This window comes from Vitis riparia, chromosome 11 (genome assembly GCF_004353265.1).
Source record: "Vitis riparia cultivar Riparia Gloire de Montpellier isolate 1030 chromosome 11, EGFV_Vit.rip_1.0, whole genome shotgun sequence".
Taxonomy (NCBI): domain Eukaryota; kingdom Viridiplantae; phylum Streptophyta; class Magnoliopsida; order Vitales; family Vitaceae; genus Vitis; species Vitis riparia.
Genome location: NC_048441.1, coordinates 6,188,778 through 6,207,073, shown reverse-complemented (window position 1 = coordinate 6,207,073; position 18,296 = coordinate 6,188,778). Strand labels below are relative to the sequence as shown.

The window sequence follows — 18,296 nt, the reverse complement described above, 5'->3', positions numbered from 1 at the left end:
TGTGGGAGTTAATTATTCTTCTTATGGGTGGATGCTTTATATCATTCAGTAGATGTGTTTGTTTGTGTAGCACGAGTGCATGTTGAGTTGAGTAAGGGATTATGGTCCTATGCATAGTCAATGTATTGGTGGTTAAGAAAATACAGCTAGGTCAATTTCGTTTCTATAAAAAAAACCAAAAAAATAAAAATTATACTAAAATTTCATAGTACTAACTAATAATAGAAATAAAAGAGAACAATTTTGTCATAGTTATTAGCTATAATTTTTTTTTTATTATAATAAAATGAAATATTTGCATAGCTTGAAGTTATGAAATATTTTTTACATAACTTCTATTTATATGAATTTCATAAAATAGTACAAAAAGATAGAGAAGTTTCCAAAAAACACATAAATACATTGGACAAAGATAGAAATCCCTTGGATAATGTTTTAGATTTTTTTTTTTAATAAAAATAAAATCATAAAATCTTATTAAACAATAGATTTGAATTTTTATTTGATCAAATCCATTATATTCATAATATAAATAATAATAAATAAAAGAAATGTATTTGATCACCTATGTATTAAAATGATAGTCTTCTCACCTGTTTATGGTATATGATTTTTTTAAAACCGTGGATAATTTTGGCTCACAAATGTGTCTGATTTTAATGCAAATTTAGAAACTTTTTGGCCATTATGACCTCTCATTGTGCCTTTATGGTAATTGTCCAGGGTCAAAATGTAAATTTATTGTCGGAAGTGAAGTTAGCTTTGCACTCGTGGGGACGATCGGTAGTAGGCTCTATTCAGCACAACGTCCAAGAAACGCTCAAGAAAACTGGATAACAAATGACCTATAAAGGAGATTTGAGAGACAGCCTCACTCCATGCTTTCGTACCAGTTTCTCGCATTTTACCAAGAAAATCTCACGGCATTTCCAAGAAAAAGCCCTACCACCGTATCGTTTCCAACCTGTAAGAGATGTTTCCTCATCAACCGCGGCCCTGTGCCCGTCAGGAGAAACCCTAACTCTAAACCAAAACCCTCACGTTGGTTCCGGCCATCAACGCAATGCCCGGCCGCAGGGGATTCGGGGGGCCCGAGCTCACCGAGGCGCTCTATGTGAGATTCTTGACGTGTTCGTTTATTTTTACTGCTTTGCTTCGTATCAGTTTCTCGCATTTTACCGAGAAAATCTCACGTCATTTCCAAGAAAAAGCTGTGATAAGAGATGTTTCCTCCGGCTGACGACCCTCCCGATCTAGGGATCCCACCCAACCGCGGCCCTCTGCCCGTCAGGAGAAACCCTAACTCTAAACCTAACCCTCGCGTTCGTTTGGCCATCGACGCAAGGCCCGGCCGCAGGGGATTCGGGGGGTTCGAGCTCACCGAGGCGCTCTATGTGAGATTCTTGACGTGTTCTTTTATTTTTTCTGCTTCGTTTATAGTTGTTCTGATGATCATGCATGTGTCTTTATTTCAAGAATACCCATTTCTGAATAGTAATATTTGCTTCCTAGCAAGACGTATTTTGGAATGACAGCAATGCCTAATGGTTTGTTTTTCTCTGTTTCTTTGATTTTATAACAATGCTCTTTTTGTTTCTTTGATTTTTAATAATGCTCATTTTGGATATTTCAATGGGAATTCATCCATTTTCTCGGTAACCAAACCTGGTGGCATTTGTTTGTCTCTTAATTTATGGGATACATTTTGGAATAACAATATTTGCTTCCTAATATGAGAAACTTATTTTCAAAATGGTAGTCATAACAATGCCTAATTGTTTGTTTCCTGTTAATTTTGTAGAGCTACTAGTAGTAAGTCTTTGCTGATTTGATTTTTCTAAAATGCATATATAGGATTATTGTATTGCCTACATTTTAGAGGAAGTCTTAAGGTGAATATTGCATTTTGTGTTTTCTCAGCAACCAATCATTCCTGTTTCTTTTTATTTATTATTTTTTGTTTTAATTTCTGTTGTGCCCATTTTGGATGAGAAATGTACCATTGGGTTTGGTATTTTGGACTTGGAGGACTCAGATTTTGAAAAGATTTCCCAAAATTCCATCTATGCCCATTTCACCTGAAGTTGCTTACTCCATTTTGAGGTCCCTTGAGGGCCCTCAAATGCCCCACCACTGGAGAGGTGATGCCCTGGGTCCCCAACCCGGTCGAGTTGGACCCGGTCCGACTCTTTTGAACTTCACGTACCAGGTTAGTACGTTTATTTTTTCCCTATTTCATTGAAAAGTTTCATGCTTGATGCTATTGGTTTGTATAGAGCTAGGATTGGAAATTATATCTAGTGTCAATGTGGATTGTGGAAAGTTTGATCAGGTTTCAATCTGGGTAGGGTGCCTGAATGAAATGTTTTACCTTTGGCAATTTGATAGAATGGGGGGATTAGGGGAAAATAGGAAGAGGCGAGCATAAGGAGGTCGGACTTTTTTTTTTTTTGGTGATAAGCAGGTTGGTTTCTGGAAGCAGCTGAGTAGTGTTAGGGGTTTTGACTCCTATCCTCCCATGTTCCTCTATTAGTATCCAATTAACAAGTCTCATCTTATCATGTCTCTTTCAAGAGTGTGAGTATGCTTTGTTTAATTTTTCTTTGGTTTGCATGTGTTTCTTTTTAATATTGTAAAGAAAAAAGAAGAATATTCTCACGTGTGATTCTCAAGATGATTGAAAGCAAAGAACTAAATTCATCAAAGTTCAATCAAATTTGAAACATTTAATTTTTTGTATGGGATCCCACAAATTGCGTGTCCTAATCCTCTTCTGATGTTATCTTTTGTTATGTTGACATGGCAATATGGAATTACTTATAAGGTTTTAAAGGAAATTAATTTATAAGCTGTGAGAAGTTGTCTTTACCAATTAATGTTGGCTCTAGCTCATGGTCTTTACTTGATTTCATTGATTGGTTGGGATAGGTTTTTTTAAAAGTATACATCGTGTATACTTTTAGGTGTATTTTTTTGGCTTTCTTAATACAATTGCATTTACTTATAAAAAAAAAAAAAAAAAAAAACTTCATGGAGTTCATACCACCCACGGGGAACTTTCTGTTCCTGAGTGGGAGGGCCTGCCAATTAAACCACCTTAGGTCTAAAACTTAATAATAAGAATTTCATATCCTTGCATTTTTCCACATTTTTATCTTCAATTTCTTGTGCTGATTGCAGAGGGCATAGGGTAAGAATTGAAACTTGAAATTATATGATAGGTTGGGTTTGGACTGATTGTTGTAGGATTCACAGTTTCTCTTTTCTTTTCTCATGACATCTTGGCAATCAAGTGAGCTTAACTGTTAGTGGCTTAAAGAGCTTGACCATACAAAGTGACTTAGTCATTCAAGTATTATGTATCTGTAGTGTGTTCTGTGATAAAAAGTTAGGTGATTGAATCTAAAAAATCCTCAAGAAACTCATAAACTCCAAAATGTACTTATCTTTTTACATATTCTTTTTATGCTAACTTTGAACTCTAGTGGTTATTAGTTTGAACTCGGATTTTGATGCTTAAACCATATTTTTGTACAAGAAATTCAAAATAACCTTACGACAAAGTAATATTGTAAATCGATGAACACCATTAGTTTTTAATACTTTACAATACATAATTCCTGGCTTGTTGTGAATCATGCTTGTAGATTTGAAAGTTGCTCCCTGGTAATAAGAAGCATGATACTAAATACGTTCATTCTATAGTTATTTGATGAGGGATGCATTATTTCCATATCATTCATTTATCTTATTGTTATTTTGGACTCCCTTTCTTCTCTTGCTCAATATGGATTGGTTCTTTGGAGAAGTACATTAAGTCTTTGATTTACAAGGTGAATCTCAAAGGTGGATTGAATCTGGTAAAAAAACCTTCTTGCCTTAAATCAACAATTTTTTGGGATAAATACTGCACTATACCCAGTCATTCCTCTTAGCAAAAGAGATGGGTGTTAAAGAAGCTTGTTTGGTTCTAATTCGTTTAGTAAGTATGGGGTTTGATTTTTATTTCTTCCCATTATTATAAGTTTAGCATCTTTAAAATTGTTATGTTTTAGCAGGTTTAGTCATATATGTTCACAATATAATGGGAAGGCTTGGTTTTTTGAAAATTTAAGAGTTCATCTCCTCTTTTCACCTATTTTTTGGTATTGAATGGTATATCCGTCTATCTATTGTTTAAGGCTCTGATCTTAATCGCTTGTTATAGATGGCAGCTCTAATGATTGAGATAGATTAGTTACATGCTATATCATTTTGGTGTTAGATCTGAAGGTTGGAATATTTGGGGATTCAAGAAGTGTGTTTTAACTGGTACAGTTTCATGGTAGTTGAATTTAGAATATCATGTACAATGATTGGGAAGCTTGTTAGCACGTTGTTTGATGATAATGTGCTTGAAATTTGAATTTGGAAGAATCAGTCATGAAGCTGGAAAAATTGTACTAGATGGTGGCAGTTAACAGACCTAGTGATGATGAAATTCTTAGTTCTTATTGGTTCTGAACTACACATTACTGGATTCCATTGACAGCTTAAATCGGGGCTAGGTGGTTTTGTGCTGCTGTTTCTCTGTTATTTATTTATTTCTTTCGTTTGCTCCTTTGATGGTGCATCTTGAGTACCTCTTGTGCACATGAGGTGCACCCTTTTTTTGTTAGCCGCTTTTTATTGCATCTTTGCTATAAAATAAATTTTCCATTTCTTGTTGGATCTGAAAATACACTAAAATGAGGTTTTGGGTACTATTGTTTCAATGGAGTATTGTTATTTTATTTTTTGGAAACCCATGGCTTGAGATGAAGAGAGACGCAGTTACAATCTTGCAGTTGCATCAGTTTGTGCAAAGAAGATGGATGGAGAAACAATTGAGAGGAAGTTAACTTGAGGATAAATGCTCTACTTTGGATCATCTTCGGATGGCTGTTAAAAGGAGAAAGATGGAGAAAACTGAAAGTGGGAGATCCTTTGTTATATGCTTTTATTTGTATCTTGTTAAGAAATAATAGTTTCACTAGTTTTGAGGAAGGTTCAAAGCCAAACAGAAGAACTGTTAAAACTGAGTGGGATGGGAACTCTTTGGCAAGTTCTCTAGCTATGAAGCTCCTATCTTAGGCAATCAATCAGCAACTACCTAATTTTGGTTTACATCTTTAAGTCTATAAAACAGTTTAATCATATGCCGTGAGGAGTTTTGACTTTCTTTTTTTCTTCTCCTATTTTATGTTATTATTTAATGTCGATTCTAATTTTTTATTGATTAGATCTCAATTATGAGCTACGGCTGTTATGCAGTACATAGTTAGTGGTTGTGAGACTAAAAAAATTCAATGGGATTTCCTACTGGGAGGAGGGGCTCTCAAGAAAAAGCCCCATCTAGTGAAACGGTTGACAATTTGCAAAAAAGAAAAGGGGTCTAGGCATTAAGGAGTTGTCCATTCTCAATAAGTCTTCATTGGAAATGGTGTTAAAGATTCGCTTTGAAGAGAGATATGCTTTGGAGAAAGGTTATAGTAGGAAATTTTGGAGAAGAGCCAAGTGAATGGTGCTCTTGGGTAGCGAGAGAAGGCTATGGTGTTAGCTTGTGGAAGTCAATAAGAAAGGGTGAGAAATTATTAAAACTAAAACAAGATTTGAGGTGGGCAATGGGAGAAGAATAAAGTTTTGGCATGATGTATGATGTGGTGATGCCTTAAAGGACTCTTTTGCATTTCTATTCTCCTTTGCAACTTCCAAGAGGCTTGGGTGGATGATGTTTGGGAGATAGAAGACGAGATGGTCCTATAGAACATGTGCTTCTCAAGACATTTTCAAGTTTGGGGGATAGATAATGTTGAGGAGTTTCTTTGGAAGCTTTAGCTGGTTTGGAAGGCTAGCCATTCTTGGTGAAATCTTTCTACTCCGCCTTGGAATTGGAGGGTCTAGTGTCATTCCCCTCAAAGATAGTGTGGGCTCTTGAGCTCCTATCAAAGTGGATTTTGTATTTTTTTTTTATTTTGTATTTTTGTTTTTTTTGTTGTTGTTTAGGAAGTGGTTTGGGGAAGGATTCTTACCGAGGACCGACTTAAAATAAAAGGATGGCTTTTAGCGGGTTATTGTTGTATGTCTAATGATGTAGAAGAATTAGTGGACTATCTCCTTATCCATTGTGGGAAAGTTAGAGGGCTATGACACTTCCTATTCTCTTTGTTTAGCATTTCATGGGTTCTCCCACATTTGGTGAAGGACATGTTAATGTGTTGGAATTTGACTTGTGCGCAAGAATTAACTTGTTGATATCTAAGTACTAGATTGGGGCTGTGGTTGTAGCTTGCTTCTTTTTGTTTCCTTACATGTATACTTCTAGTGTATTGTGCTCGCCCCTTTTTTATTGGTGTTTTTAATATATGTATTTATTCTTACTTGCCTATCAAAAAAATGTAGTATGTTGGTTATTAATTCATTCTTTTTGGAATATGGGATGTCAATAACTGCCTCTTTAAGCTTCTGTTATGCATTATTACCATGATAATAGCTTACAGAGGCTCTTATGATTATGGCACATGCTTCCTCTTGTAGGATTGCCATTTGGTTGAGTCATAGTGGTGCACATCACTAGGAGAGATATTCCTACTTCCATGATATCAGTGACGAAAAAAAAAAGAGAGCTTAAGTCGTTAGTTTATGTGGTTTTAGCGAATTATGTGCTCATCCCTGATGTGAAACCTCAGATCGATTATCAGCTGGCAATTTGCAATCATTGTAGATGAATCAATAGTGGATTTTTTCAAATGTGTATGAACTCAAGAGGCTACCATCTGTCATATAAACCTTTTTCCTTGCTTGAAGTTGTATATATCACCATCACCAGTTTTTACTGTCGCTGCCTGAATTGCTATATGCACTTGCTCATTTATTTGTTCTAAAAGTAATCCAATTAGCTAGGCTTGTTCTATTTGAATGGTTGTGTGTATTTAACACTCAAAAAGTAATTTACTTGTGTTGTGTGGTTTCAGATAGGATCTACTGAGTGGGTCGAACAAAACCTTTTGAATCAGGGTTCTAAAGTTGTAGCATACCTTAATTTAGACTGTGCAATTCAAGGACCAGGCTTCTTTGCTGGTGCAACGCCTCAGCTAGATAATCTTCTCATTGAGGTTGCAAAGAAGGTAGAAAAAGATGGCAAAATAAGTTCACAAGATTGTTAATGTTCAATCTATTTGGATCTGAATTGATGACAACACCTGGTATTTCAAACTGTCTAAATGGTGATTTAAACTGAATTCCAGGTCCGGGATCCTGACTCAGAGAGCATGACCATATATGATAACTGGATGATTACAAATAAAGTCATCAATGTAAGTTAACCCTAATCTTTAGCTTTTCAAATCATTGGAATGGTTGCATTATGGTTGTCCTCATGCTTTTACCCATCTTTGAAAAACACAAGGTTCCAAGTAAATGAAGTTATGAAACATTACAGACCCTTTTTTGGTTTGTGGAGGTTGATCTTCACATGTGAAATGATTGTCCTCCTTTGTAGGTGGCAATTCAAGTAAATTTATTTGTTGAATGTACAAATGACTGTCTAGGATTCTAAGGAAATTTGTTTCAAAATTCTATTATTCTCTTGCTGATGCTCCTTTTGAAGTAGGATAGCTCCTTAAACTCAGAATAAAGTTGTCTTAATCACTTGTTTAGTTGGACGATAATGTTTAGGGTATTGCATGGATTTTAAGGCTTGTCAAATTGGAGAAATTCTTATAGGGTTTATTTGAAATTTTGGTAGAATGGGGTATGCTTAAAAAGTTCTGAAATTATGAAAAGAGGACTGAGTTGTGAAATTTCAGGACGATAATTAATTCAAGTTCTTTGTTACTTGGATAAATGTGCTGTAGAAGTCGGGTTTTAGGTTAGAGAAAAGGTTTCATCTTGAAGAGAACAAAATTTGCGTATTTCGTCATATTATACCACCAATCATCACACCAACTTATTCATGTTAATACCATGACCACCACAACCACAACAGTATTGTTGTTACCACCACCTCCACTATAGATGTTTATCACTTAATTATCTCCTTTTGCCCCTCAGTACCACCCCCTTCCAAGTTACACCATTTTTGGAAGTACTTTTTCAATTGCAAAAATACAACTAAAAAGCTTCAGTTGCAGTTAAAAAATAAAATGTTTTGGAGAGAACAAAATTTACTTTTCCCATAACCTATGATCACATCAACACACTACTTCCATGTGCATCACACCACAACAGTACTGCTACCACCACCTTGGTTGTCTGCTACAACCATCAGTTCTGTTTCATCAATACTTTGCTTAAATAAATTAGTCTATCTGCACAGAAGACTTGTAAACATGCTTTTTACTTCTGTTTTTCATCAAAAAGCAAAAAGGAGAGACAAGTATACCACTTTTCTTGCTTTATAAATTATGGCTTTGGATATGTCAAAATTTATCTTTGTTGTTTCTATATGGATTGTATGAAGTAATTATTGGGATTGTCTTGGCTGGATTGCAGATTTAGAGGCTAAGTGGAGTGGATTCTGATTTTGCTCCACTTTTGCAACATGCAGGGGTCCTTTGGTTGATTTATACTATGGAAGAGGTACATCACTTATACCTTAACATTTCCAAATTACAGATGGAAATTAGGAAAGCTATGAGTATTGAGAAAATGTGTTCTTGTGAAGGGAACTTGTGTGCTCAGACATGCATGCATAAAGGAAACTAAGCATCTCCACTTTAAGGGGTACATTAGCTTTGTCCTTGATTTTTTTTTTTAATCGATGGAAGGACATAAAAGTGGAACAAAGTGTAGTTATTTTTATAAGTTAGCAAATGTTAGTTCTGTTTGTAATTCATCATTCCCATCCTTCTCCGTTGTGGGACAGAGAGATATCCTTAGGCTTCCATCATGGATATCAAAGTTCTCAAAGAACATACATGTTTGTGTTGAATAGAGATGACATGGGGCGGGTTTTTTCAAGTGTTTGCCCCATCCCACTCCTAATAGGACAAGTTGGGGATTTTTTTTTTTAAATCCATGGTGGGTTTGGGTATGTCTTGCCCTGATTATATATAATATTAAATAAAGAATATTTTGATTCTTTTTTTCATTTTACCTTTTCTTTACATATATAAAATAAAAAAATTATTTTTCATAAAAATAAATTGTAAAAAATATATGATATATTTATATTTAAATTATATTTATTTTTAATATAATTTAAAATTTTAAAAATAAAAAAGTTTTAAGAAATGAAGAAAAAATTAAATAGGGCAGGGTTGGCATGGGGGTGACCCATCCTGAAACTGCCCTATTGCCATCCCTAGTGTTGAACAAGAGTGCCCCGGTCATTGCTTTTGCTTGTTCTCTTATGTAAGTGAATGTGTCAGCTATAAAGAAAATCTGGGATGTTTTTTTGCAATCAAATTCTGCAATTTCATAATCCAGAATGCAAGGCAAGGATTCCTTTTCCTTTAATTTGAATATACAAGCTGAATTGTCTTCAATCTCCTAATGAATTTTTTGTTTCTCCTAAAGTGAGTGAATAGATATGCATAATTTAGTGTATTTTTGCCATTGCTTTGCGAAATCAATCTATGATCAGACTATCTCAGCTATTTGTACTTTTTCAATTAATTGAAGGAGTTTAAGGGTTTGTTTGGCAACGTTTTCAAATATGGTTATCAAAAAACAGTTTTGTAGAACAATTTTTAAAAATAATTACCAATTATTTTCAAGTAAAAAATTCTTTATGGGAACTCAAAAATCGAAGACTGTTTTTTCTGTTTATTCTCCATGAAGGTAAAATGCATTTATGTATGCTGTAAAGTTCCTAAAGTATTCTCTATAATTTCAATGTTTTCTTATAATACTCTACAAAAACTCCTTGAAGTTGTTGTAAAAATAACCTGTTTATTTAAAAAAAATAAAAATTCTAAATGTGTTTTTTAAGTGAAAAAATTGTTTTATGTTCTAAATAGCAGAAAACTATTTTGAAGAGTTTCAAAATATGTATTCCAATATATGTAGGCAAATAGGCTCTTTTCTAATTGGTATGCTGATTTGCAAAGAGAGAGCATGTCGCTTGTGCTTTTGCAGTTTTCTTCCACCTTTTTTTTTTCTTTTCTGTAACGCTTAAAAATGAGGTCAGTTGAGCTTTTTTAAAAGGTGTACTTTTCTTTATTTCCTTACAATTATCTTGGTCAATTTGGCAGTGACTCCACATATTAAAAACCTTTTCATTCAGCTGTGGTGTGTTTGCAAATCCAGTGCAACCAAAATCATTCCACTGGGTTTACTTGGATGTGGAATGATTTAGTTTTGTTCCTTTATATTATTGCTCTCGAGAACATTTTCTTGCGTGTGTAGGATGATCATTTTTAGGGCTTTATGAAATGGTATTTTGAATTTCTTAATTTTCTCATCATCTCTGATGGTATTTCTGTTTTCTTTGGTATTTCCATTTTAAAGGATGGTTTTTTGCTTGTTCCTTTTTTCCCTTTTCTAAATACACCAGAAATTACACTTGGAAAGATTCTAGTTTCAAGGCATAAGACAGAGTATAAAAGAAAAAAAATATTTTTTTTTTCATTTTTAGGCAAATTATTTCCACTAAAAGGATTATCGAAAGCTTTTATTATGATACTCCAAGCACTGTCAATAATGTTAGTAGTAAAATTTACATCACAATTAAGATTTCATGCTAATCAATTTGGTAAAATAGAACTTCAACTTTCTTTTTCTTTTGTCCTTCAGATTTTCCAGTCTATCACACTGCTTTTGACTCCTATAACTGGATGACAAACCATGGGGATCCATTGTTTCAACGTCATGTGGCTGGTTAGCTTCTTTTCCTTCTAGTATGCATTCTTGAAAAAGATTTATCAATGAACTAGGAAAATCACTGCTTCATTGTCACTTCAAGCTTACATAGTCTTCTGTTTTTTACTGCCTCAGTAGCTGGAGTTTGGGGACTTCTAGCTCTTCCCCTGGCTGATGATCCTATTTTACCTTTCAACTATGTCTCTTACACAGAACAATTATGGGTAGGCATCTGTTATCTTTCATTTATCATTGCTTATTTTCTCAGTCATTAAACTAGATTTTTTGAATTGAGATTTTATACTCTGGTAACTGCAACTTAACCAGGTGAAGTGACGTTATTTTCAAAAATTTTGATCTAGCCTTATATCTAAATAGGGAAGTTTTGATCTTTTGAAATGGTATTCCTTTAGGAACTGCTACTCACTGTCCTTTTGTCTGCAACCTTGGGTAATCATTCCATTTGCTAGAGTTAGTCACTTCATTTTGTGAGAAAGCCCCTGCTCTACCTGCACAAAAATGAAAAATAAAGGACAAAAAGGGAGGGTGGAAGAGAGAACTTGAGTACATCTGTTTTACACAGCATTATTTCTTTCTTTTTTTTTTTTCTTAGGGATGCAAAAGGATGTTACCATGTTTTAGAAATTGAAAATTTCAAATAGACCAGAAATAATTGATTGTTCATTTTATTTTATTTTTTTCCTTTATGCATAGGTAATTTGATTTCATGTTTTACTGCCTGCAAGAAGTTATTATTCATTACAATTAAACACCGGGGCTACTTTTGGTTTAGTATAAGTTTCCTTGGTTGGTCCCTGGATATTTTCTCAGAAGACAGAAAAAGATAATCAATTTTTTTTGTAAAAATGTGACATGGTGTGGTCCAAGATGTTGCACTAATGCTATTTAAAATTTGTGTAAGTGCTGATATGCATTTGTATATTTGTTCTGTTACATACATGTACTAGTCTTGTAATAATCTTTTTTCTTGGGGCAGAACTACACAAATCTCCTACGCAACTTGGGTGAAAGGTAATGTATCCCTGCACCCTATAACTGCATCCATTCAGGAACTCGCCTCTGCAGCCAAAGAAGCTGAGGGAGAAGCATCTAGCAGTCCCTATGGCCAACTTGACAAGGAACAATGAAGATGACTCTGGACGTCCATTTGATGGGTGCAAGGCTGCTAGATTTTGCAATTCTTAGACCATACTTGCAACATCCTGCCATCAGTCATGACCCAGGTAGTGCTACTGCTATACATACCAACATTGCACCCTTGTTCTTGCTGCAAGAAAATTGAACTAATTCATAAGAAGCAACTTACAGCAACAGTGACATCTAAAGGACTGCAATCAATTCTTGCCTTTTTTGAACTAATCCCAAGGTACTCTTCCCTTTTATGTGCATGTGTCTTATTTTATTTTATTTTTTGGTAAGTATGTGCATGTGTCTTATTTTATTTTATTTTTTGGTAAGTATGTGCATGTGTGTCTTATTGGGAAGTTGCTACTAGTTTATGAAAGTGTTCTTGTCATGGATTTAGGCAGTACTAGTTGTAGGAAGAAACAACCTATACACTCTTGGAATTGGAAACAACAGAGGGGGTAGATACTCAACTCCATGAGACCAGATGGAAATTACTTATTTTTCGTTGTAGATCAAGTTGGGTAATTAGTTGGATTTATTTTTATTTTATTTTGCATGTTTATCTTTGTAGGTTTAATTTACATCTCTTGTACACTATGGTTAAGAACACAATACTGTTAAAAGATTCAAAGACAAAAGATGCTCTCTGTGATTTAATGGGGACATGTGCTACCAAATACCGCTATATGGTGCAATCATGTGTTGTTGGTAGTTTGGTTGGTTCTCCTATCATAGAGGTTTGAAGGACAAACCGAAAAGACTATGTGAAGGCTATAAATATCAGATGTTGCTTTCTTGTGGAGCTCGTTGATAGATTTGCAAAGTTGATTTTAGCCAACACAGGTTGTCCTGTATTTTCTCAGGACTAGTCCACTTATGAAGCCGTGGAGAATGTGTTTGTTACCATATATATCAAGAAATGTTTGTTTTCTTTTATTATCCTAAATATTCATGGCATCTAAACAAGTGGGGTAAATCTTTTGGTTCATGATTTATATTCAGTTTTCTTATCAATGGTGTTTTTTTCCATCAACAATTGATAAAAGCCTCAAATATTCTCAACTATGAGAAGGAAGAAAAGAAAAGAAAAGAAATTAAAATTAACTATCAATTGAACATTTGAGTAATCCATTGTTTTTTTATATTATTTTTTAATAATTTTTATTTGATACTTGGTGAACGTTCTCTTTTGTGCATCAACAAATTCAACTGTTTTGTGTAGTTAAGTTTTCACTTTCCAAGTTAGATTCAAATATCTATTTTATTCTCATTAGTCATTTTTCTAAGTAAAGATATTGACATCAGTTATTTTGTATATTTTAACCATTTTTTTTTTTTTTTAAGATTTTAATATTTTTTTCTTCTTATGCAAATAGATGTATTATTTGATCTCTCTTGGAAAGAGCTTTTCTGTCTCCAAGAGTAAGACGTGTTTGATCATGTATGAACTTAATCAAAGGTTTCTCTAGTTTCACACTATCTTGTAAATTAACTCTTGGGGAGAGTCCTAGGCTTAATCTCAACGTTCTTCCAAAGGTGGATTCTCCATCTCGAGTTACTTACGATCTGTTGATAGTGTACTGATCCTTGATTGGGTAGCCTCACATTGGATTGCTTTTAAAACCTATACTTTTTTGCTCCTTAATATTGTCCTCATTCTAGGGTCTAATATTGGTTTCAACAACTCCAAGGTTGCTTGAACTGCATGCTTGAATCAGATGCATTACTCTTACAAGTTTTCTAAAGAGCGAAAGAAAAAACTATTGTCTAATAAGGAGACCCTGATATTTGGCATTCTGAAAAGCTTAATCACTAGTTTTTGGCTGCCAGATAACTTATGGTATGCCGTTACTGATAATGTTATTGATTTTATATATGCAATTCATCCAACTACTGAAACCTTAGTTGTTGACTTGAGGAAAATGTCTCTTAGTTGCAAAGTTACATTGAAATTGGTATCATGCGTCCTTTCAACTGTTCTTGTAACAAAACTTAGTAGATATTTATTCATTATGTTCCATGTTGCTATTAACCGATTGACGCATATGGTGTCATGTATCCAAATAGAAATCTTAATTGACAGTTTTGGCTGCCAGGAAACATAATGGTATGCTGTTACTGATAATGTCATTGCTACTATTTATGCTACTCATCCAACTCCTATGGAGAAATATGGAAGTTGTGGTTGAAAAGGTTTGCAACAGGTTTGGTGGAGTCACATGTATTGTTTATACTATTGTTTTAATTCTATTTTCATCTATCATGTGCTAATATGACAACTTATTATCATGTCAGGTTTTCATGCATGACTTCATTATAAGATATAATGTCATGGCACCTTGCATTTTTGTTGAATATAGCTTACGCTTGGACTAGTCTCTTATTTACCCATATCGGAGACATACTTCATTAATAACCTAGCAAGGTATTAAGTTCTTGCATTACCTCATTTGCAGTTTATTTTTTTTAATAATTGGTGTATTTTTTTCACACTAATGAAAACCAGAGTAAGGAGTTTGCAACTGGAACTCAAGTCTCACATTGAGGAGTTTGAGAAGCTTGACAAATTCCATATGGAACAAATGGAAGAAGAGGTTACTGCAAGAAATGCCCACATACATCAACAGAAAGTTGGTAGTTTGGAATGTTTTATGGTAGCTAAGAGCAGTGCAGAAGAATTTTCAAAAATTGATATTGTTGAAGGTATGTGTAAGAAATGCCCACTTTGATTCTATAGTTGCTTGATCTGTTCCTTGTGTCTTCTTGAAAATTTTTAGCAAGCTATCTTCTCTTAGCTTTTTATTAGCTTTAGTTGAAGCTTGCATATCTGATTGTCAACTTTTATATGCGAAAGGAACACCTAGAAACATGAATTGTTGAATGGTGTTGGTCCTGACACGTTTGAGGCACATGCATGTAGAGATATAACAAGACCAAAATAATCCATATCGTCGTTGAGTTGGTTTAGACATTTGTGGATTGATGCTGATAGATCTGTATCTGTCAATGCTTCTGAAAGTTAGTAAGGAAATTTAATTCCAATTGACATCTAAGCACACAATTATCGAAATGTTCTACTGCATGATAAGCTGAAGCGTTGAACATCAATGATAATTGAAGTTGTGGCCATCTTATGTGCAAATCTTTTCTTGAATTTCAGAGGTATTAAATTATTTTTCAAATCTTTGTGTTTATAAACATCTAGATGGTGAAGTCATCAAAATTCAATAAAAATCTATTCTTTCCCCCCCTCAACATTGTCCTCATTTGGGTGTCTAATATTGGTGTCAATAACAACTCCAAGGTACTCTTCCTTTCTATGTGTTTGAGTGTGTCTTGTTGGTCGTTGCTTCTAATTTAGTAAAGTGTTCTCATTATAGATTTAAGCAATATTGAGTTGTTGGAAGAAATAGCTTATATACTCATGGAATTGGGATCCACAAAGGGTTTAACTACTCAACATAATAGCTAATTCACTAGAGATCAACCCTTTTTGATGCTCTTTGGGTCATGAGACCTAGTTGAAAATTACTTATCTTTCATTGTAAAGTATATTGTATAATTAGTTTGATATTTTTTAATTTGATTTTTCATGTTTATATTTGTTAATTGGATTTTGTAGGAATGCATTCTCTTAGTTTGAGAATGCATTACTATTTAAAAATTCAGGGACAAAAGATGTTTTATGTCATATAATTGGGACATGTGCCACCAAATTCCACTACATGGTGCAGTCATGTGCATCAATTTACACTTGATGCAGAAGTATGACTCTGTTACCACACCTCAATGGTTGATTCGAAGGACCAACCCAAAAGACTACGTGAAGGATACTATTAGTGTCGAATGTATTGGATGCTTTCTTGTTTAGTTCATTGACTGGCTTCCACAGTTGATTTCAACCAACATTGATATCTTGATCACAAACTTCTTAGGAGAATCTTAGAAGATGAGGAATGCTCTTGTTGGTGTATTGGGAAAGTTGATTATGTAGGTCTTTACGGATGTTGAGGGTAAAGTGAGTTCAAAATCTATTCAGCTTCAAACCAAGCAAGCCATTTTGGAAATATTGCTAGAGCGATGTCGAGATGTTTCAGCTTATTATATTAGAAGTAAGGTTCTTCAAGTTTTGAGGAACTATTTTGACAACATTTTGTTTTAATTTGCATGCAAAATGAGGTTGTTGTAGTTGCAACAGGGAGGTTGGAGGATAAGAATGCAATGGTAAGAAAATCTGCATTGAATTTATTTTTCATGATGTTGTAGCATAACTCTTTTGGGCCACAACTTCATATAGCTTTTTTTTCAAGCAGCCTTAGAGCAGTAGAAGAATTTGAGTGACCTTCAACCAATTGATGTATATGGAGTCATGTGTCCGAAGGAAGCTATTTCCGATGCTTCTACTGAGAAGAACTTGATTGGCCGCTATACACCTTTCCAATCAAAGCTTTGTAGAAATTAAATTGTATTCTAATGTTAAATGAATATTGTAAGTAATTTTCTTCCAGATATCTTTGGAAAATAGGTTTCCAGTAGGTTTAGTTGGAGTCTCAGGTGTTCTTTATGCTATTATTTCAATTCTCTTTTCATTCTATCATGTTCTAATATGCATCTTTTTATCATGTCAGGTTTTTACACTTATTCATTATAAGATATAATGTGAGGGCTCCTTGTATTTCTTTTAACATTGTGTATGTTTGAACTGGTTTTATTTCCTAATATACTCGTATTGGAAACATACTTCATTGAGAATTTTAGGTTAGATGTAATTTTTCATTGTCCTTTACAAAGGTGAAAATATTATTATTATTTTTTTTTTGCCATAGTGATATTTCAAATTTGAATTTCATTTTTTTTAAAATTCTGCTTAGGTACATATATTGTTTTGTGCATTGGTGTCTTGGACATTCATGCACACATAGATGCAATATCATTGGCTATATCCAAAAGGTTTTTGCTATAATTCTTCTTGTCAAAAAATTATCCTCAATTTGCTTTCTAGCTAGTCGAAAACTGCATTCATTGTTTAAGTAAGATACTGTAAATCTCTACCATTTGATTTTATACACTTCCTTTGATTTGATCCCCTATAAGGGTATACTTCTTGCTACATTAGCACGTTTTTAAAGAACAAGGAGATTGTCACTGTATTCTACCTAGTTTTGGTACTAGTTGTTGTTGCAACAACATGTGGGATATCTGAAGGTGCTTTTCATTTTGATTTCTCAAATAACTTTATTTCTTCGTTTGTCCTGTAATATTTTCAAGGTGATGTCACTTTGTTTAATGAAAAAGTTTCAAACCAACTTGTATGTACTTTGTGATGTGGTTTTTGGCTACTATCGAGACTTGTCTTCGGTTGTAGATGCTAGACAATGGCTACCACCAACATTTTTAGTTCCATTAACTAAAATGGAAAACCAAGCTGGAGAGATGTTGTGATATCCTATATCAATTTGGGGAAGAGGCTCCTAACACTATATATGCATAGGGACTATTTGTTCCATGCCAATTCATGAAAGCATTTTGATGATTTTGAATTCATTATGGTTTTGAACGATAATTCTTTTGGTTTCTATAATTTCTTATTAAGTAGTATAAGCTGGATGCACTATGGATATTGCTTCGATTTGTAATAGTGCAAATCCCTTCAATTTGTAATTGTTGTCGTTATGGTGTGGGCCATAGCCTTGAGATTTACTTATATTTGTAGGTTTTGAATAGGGACTATTTGTTCCATGCCAAGTCATGACAACATTTTCATGATTTTGAATTCATTATGGTTTTGGGCTAATAATTCATTTGGTTTCTGCTATTTCTTAAGTAGTATAAGCTAGATGCACTATGGAAATCGCTTAAATTTGTAATAGTGCAAATCCCTTCAATTTGTAATTGTTGTCATTATAGTGTGGGGCATAGCCTTGAGATTTACTTATATTCTTAGGTTTTTTTAATAAAGACTATTTGTTCCATGTCAAGTCATGTTTTCATGATTTTGGATTCATTATGGTTTGGGGCTGATCATTCTTTTGGTTTTTACATGAAATAATATGATGTGAGATGTGGGGTTGACATCTAATAGTAACTGATATTTCTTTTTTACTTTTCTGCCTTAATATGAATCATTTTTTTCCCGATGCATGGATATGAGCATATTTTGTTTGATTTGAAGATACTTGATTTATAAGTACTACAAAAGAATTGTATGTCATTCAATATAATGAAATTAAACTTAAGTATTTGTTATTATAAAGATTGAGTTGTTTAGTGTTATTTGTACAACTTGTTTGGTTACCTATATTGACAGTTGTGACCTTATTTATGTG

The 18,296-nt window shown here is 33.8% G+C and overlaps 1 protein-coding gene and 1 long non-coding RNA gene across 2 annotated transcripts; both read left to right on the top strand.

Annotated features, from left to right (window-relative positions):
- Window positions 1–723: 723 nt before the first annotated feature.
- Window positions 724–12,519, top strand: LOC117925753 (probable glutamate carboxypeptidase VP8). Its single transcript, XM_034844860.1, has 9 exons — window positions 724–1,114; window positions 2,104–2,209; window positions 6,993–7,145; window positions 7,266–7,334; window positions 8,518–8,598; window positions 10,756–10,839; window positions 10,957–11,045; window positions 11,819–12,208; window positions 12,368–12,519. The coding sequence occupies exons 1-6, from the start codon at window positions 879–881 to the stop codon at window positions 10,798–10,800; spliced, it is 690 nt and encodes a 229-aa protein (XP_034700751.1). The 5' UTR covers window positions 724–878; the 3' UTR covers window positions 10,801–10,839; window positions 10,957–11,045; window positions 11,819–12,208; window positions 12,368–12,519.
- Window positions 12,520–14,082: 1,563 nt separating this feature from the next.
- On the top strand, window positions 14,083–16,564 carry LOC117925756. The gene is made up of 4 exons (XR_004653027.1): window positions 14,083–14,395; window positions 14,477–14,673; window positions 15,906–16,194; window positions 16,284–16,564. It is a non-coding gene; the product is annotated as an uncharacterized LOC117925756 (long non-coding RNA).
- Window positions 16,565–18,296: the final 1,732 nt, after the last annotated feature.